Below are 4,434 nucleotides of genomic sequence, written 5' to 3'. Positions count from 1 at the left end.
GTTTGCTCTGCTCCCTCGCCCGCGGGGAGTGAGGTTCCGCGCGGAGCCCGCTCGGTGCTCCCGGAAGGGCGGGCGGGCGGGAGGTGGTGCCGGCGCAGGGATGCTGCAGCCCTTCCCCGGTGCCGACGGGGTCCTGCCGGGGTAGCAGCCCCGCCGTGCCACGCCGCACCCCGCCGTCTGCGGGGGCGGCGGCCGCGGAGGGATGGAGCCTGCCGGCCCCTGTCAGGCGCCGCTGCTCCCCGCCAACGACTCTTACCATGGCCGAAACTGCACTGCCCAGGAAGGGACCTACCAAGATGCCACCCCTCTCTCCTGGAAGATCGTGCTCACCGTCGTCCTGGCGCTCGTCACCCTGGCCACGGTGCTCTCCAACGCCTTTGTCATTGCCACGGTCTACCAGACGAGGAAACTCCACACGCCGGCCAACTATCTTATCGCCTCGCTGGCCGTCACCGACCTCCTCGTCTCCATCCTTGTCATGCCTATCAGCACCATGTACACTGTGACTGGCAAGTGGACACTGGGCCAGGTAGTCTGCGATATCTGGCTGTCCTCGGACATCACCTGTTGCACGGCGTCCATCCTGCACCTCTGTGTTATCGCCCTGGACCGCTACTGGGCGATCACCGACGCCGTCGAGTACTCCACGAAACGGACTCCCAAGCGGGCAGCGGGCATGATAGCTTTGGTGTGGGTCTTCTCCATCTGCATCTCCATGCCCCCTTTGTTTTGGCGGCAGGCGAAGGCCGAGGAAGTCTCTCACTGTGTGGTGAACACGGACCACGTCCTCTACACTGTGTACTCCACGGTGGGAGCATTCTACTTCCCGACGCTGCTGCTGATAGCCCTCTACGGGAGGATCTACGTGGAAGCCAGATCGCGGATTTTGAAGCAGACGCCAAAGAAAGCAGGTAAAAGACTAACGCGGGCTCAGTTAATCACAGACTCCCCGGGGTCGTCCTCCTCCGTTACGTCCATAAACTCCAAGGCCCCCGAGGGATCTAGCGAAACGAGCTCTCCCGTGTACATGAACCAGGTGAAGGTGAAGGTCTCGGATGCCCTGCTGGAAAAAAAGAAGCTCACGGCCGCTAGAGAGCGGAAAGCTACAAAGACTTTAGGGATTATTTTAGGAGCCTTCATCGTCTGTTGGCTGCCCTTTTTCATCCTCAGCCTGGTGTTGCCTATTTGCAAGGACGCTTGCTGGTTCCACATGGCCATCTTTGACTTTTTCACGTGGCTTGGATATCTCAACTCCCTCATCAACCCCATCATCTATACTATGTCTAACGAAGACTTCAAACAAGCTTTCCACAAACTCATACGTTTCCGATGCACAAGCTGAAAATTTTGAATGCGATGTGTTCTCCGGGGCTGCCCCCATGCACGCCCGTGCCCGACGCCACAGGTAGGTGCGATCCCTGCGCCCCCGCCGTGGCGAGCGGCGGTGCTTGGGGCGGGAAGGCCCGGGAGGGAGGAGGGATTGGGAATTGGGGGGAGGAAGTATGACCCCACCAATAGCTTTTTCATCCCATCTCGGGTAGGACTGGCTGCTTTCTAGCCCGCTCTGAGGGGTAGGGGCGAGCCCCACGGGCGGGAGGCGGAAGCGCTGTGCAAGGCTCCCTGCGAGCCCAGCTGTGCCGAGTCGTGCCGTGCTGTGCTGCCGGTCGGGACAGCCCGACACTCCCCTGGCTGGTGTTCAGCCCCTTTGCAAGTGGCAGCGAACAGCGGAGATGCTGCACGCTCCTGACATTTCACAGTGGGTATGTGTCGTTCCCTCCTCGGCGCCCCCCCGCCCAGCTCACAGGGAGTGACTCACGGCAATCTGCTCTTTATTCCAGCTATTAAACCAATCTGCCGCCATTTCGTATGCTAATGCCCGTGTTTAGACCAATTAGTGCTAAACGGCATTTGCTTTCCATTCCGGCGGGCCGAGCCGAGCCGGACCAGGGCAGGACAGGACAGGGCCGGGCCGGGCCGGGCAGCCCCCCCGCCGCGGCGGCGCTCCCCGGTGCCGCCTCTCGGCCGCCGCCGGCAGCTGGAGGCACTGCCGGGCAGCCGGGGATACAAACCCCTTGGCAGGGAGTCGGATGAAGTCCCGGGGCCAGCGTCGGTTTTTTGTTTGTTTGTTTGTGGTTTTTTTGTTTTGGTTTGGTTTTGAAATGAATTAATGTACGACAGGCCCCAGATTAAGGCTGCTGGTAAAGTTCAGCCTACTTTCTGGCCTCCTCACGGCTCTGGCTGCTCCTGCTGGGAGGAGGCATCCTGCGAGGAAAGCTGCCTTTCAGCCCCCGAGAAAGGCTCAACACCTTGATGTTTCTCTTCTCACACTGAAAAGCTGTGCCTTTGTGTGCCTCTGACAAAAGTAGCTGCCAGCTAATCGCTAAACTCAGCGCCACATTCTGCAGAATACGTACTTGCCTTTATTGTGATACTTTAATAATTCTGCCAATCTTTTGCTTTTTGTCTGCAGAATCAAGTTGCTATTGTAAAGACCTACTGCTTGAAACTTCCCCAAGCCCAGTTGCCAGACTCATGATGCTGCAAAAACGTCAATACATACTGCCACCAAACTGCTCAGCTCTGCATTTCAGCGTAATGACTCTGGCAGAGATGCTGTTCCAATAGTCACGCAGATCAGTTGCAAAAAAAAAAAAAACAACAACAACAAAAAAAGAGGGCAACCTCGAATCAAGGTCTATAATTCACCCGGACTGAAGAAAAACTTTGAGAGTAAACTCCATTTATTTTGCAGGCTTAACTTCTTAATTTGTTCTCCGGCCAGTTGTAGGGGTGTGCACAAGAGCACAGTTGTCTCTGTCTGTATTGGTAGCATAGTTGTACTTCTGCACACCTGTAATTTCTTTCTTTCAGTGGAAAGAGTTGCTCCCTTCACTTATGAGGCCAAGAGGAGAAAAAAATCAGCGTTTAAAATAGGAGCATTGCAGTAAATTCTGTAACTGACTCCTTCAGCTGAACATGTGTGAGAAGTGACAGTGTGCAAAAGTTATGTCTGTATTCCAGAACAATAAAAAAAGCAAATGCTGTAGAAACGAGTTGTAGACCTGTTCAACTGCACTGCATATCTATAGTCTGTCCTCATAGTTGCCTTTATAAAGTAAATACTTCTTGCTTCTACTCCATAAATGAAGAGCAGAAATCAAGAAGTCCAATGACCTTTTCTCTAAACCAGCTGGGAATAGAAGTAGCAGTTTGATGTTGTAACCATGTTTTCCATTTTGTGTCTGTTGCACACCCTTACTGCATGAACCACTGAGAAATTTAGAATTCTCTAAGTAATTACATTATTTAGTGTATTTTGTAAAGAAGTGAAGTGGTCTGCTCTTTCAGAAGAGCTATATCACCTGCAAAATAAATACCCATGAATTATGAATTAACTGATGTTTGTGAAACTACTCTCCTTTCTACTTCTCTCCTATTTATTTTTCTTTTCTTTTTCTTTTTTTTTTTTTTTCCTGATCAGACCTGAAGACAGGTCTACGCATATTCAGCAGTTAAAGAGTTTCAGGATATGGTCCACCTGCTGTGATAGAACTGCATTGATTGTTCCTCCTATGTGTAAATGAAAATGAGCATAAACAATAAAATGCTTTACTGTGTTCTCAACAGTGTTTGGTAGCAATTGTGTGATTGCAAGGGATATTTATTAATTTACCTGGTTTCTCAATATTGACTTTTTAGGTAATGCTGATTTGATGAGTCACTCAAGAAAGCAATTGTGAAGGCTGAAATTGCAATCTTCGATCAGTGGTCAGGTTTTTAACACGCAGCTTTGCTTTCATCCTAACCCATACTGTTAGGTATAATTCTTACTACTTTTATATAATCCCAGATTAAATTTTTCAGGTTTTGTTTTGTTTTGTTTTGTTTTGTTTTGTTTTTTGCAAATACTTTTCTTACTCCATTAAAATCAAACAGAACTTATTTTAGCACTTGGTGGATATTGCAATCAATGTTCTTTTAAAACAGTATGTGTATATTCTAGATGGGGGCTGTTATAAAGACTGGAAAAGTCTTACATGATTTATCTACCTGTTATTCTTCAGAGACTCATTCAAGTAATAAGGTTTTATTTACCTAACTGAATAGTAAAGAAAGAACTTCACCCTCTGTGCCTCTGAAACTTTCATTAACTGTAAAAAGGAGGATGTGGTCATGGGCATGAAAGAAGTCTACAAGATAGAAATGACAGTAGTGGAAAATGAACATTTTCAGTAATTTGCAGAAATTCAGAAGACATGCCTCAAAATTGCACACCTCTAAAAAAGGACTACTATACAGTACCTGTATTTAGATATACTGTACCTGTATACAGTACAGTATTTAGAAAGTACCCTCCTAAATTATTAAAGTCAAATATGATTAAAGGAATTTTCTAAAATGCTAGCTTATTGAAGTGCTTATATTCCTTTAAAT

General features: G+C 48.8%; 1 protein-coding gene across 1 annotated transcript; it reads left to right on the top strand.

The window, feature by feature from the left end:
* Window positions 1–202: 202 nt before the first annotated feature.
* On the top strand, window positions 203–2,771 carry HTR1B (5-hydroxytryptamine receptor 1B; the record flags this gene model as incomplete). Its single annotated transcript, XM_080341727.1, has 2 exons — window positions 203–1,405; window positions 2,471–2,771. The coding sequence occupies one exon, from the start codon at window positions 203–205 to the stop codon at window positions 1,340–1,342; it is 1,140 nt and encodes a 379-aa protein (XP_080197853.1). The 3' UTR covers window positions 1,343–1,405; window positions 2,471–2,771.
* Window positions 2,772–4,434: the final 1,663 nt, after the last annotated feature.

Source organism: Nesoenas mayeri (genome assembly GCF_963082525.1).
Source record: "Nesoenas mayeri genome assembly, chromosome: 3".
In the NCBI taxonomy this organism is placed as follows: Eukaryota; Metazoa; Chordata; class Aves; order Columbiformes; family Columbidae; genus Nesoenas; species Nesoenas mayeri.
The sequence above is the reverse complement of the archived record's forward strand: the minus strand, read 5'-3'. Positions and strand labels throughout refer to the sequence as shown.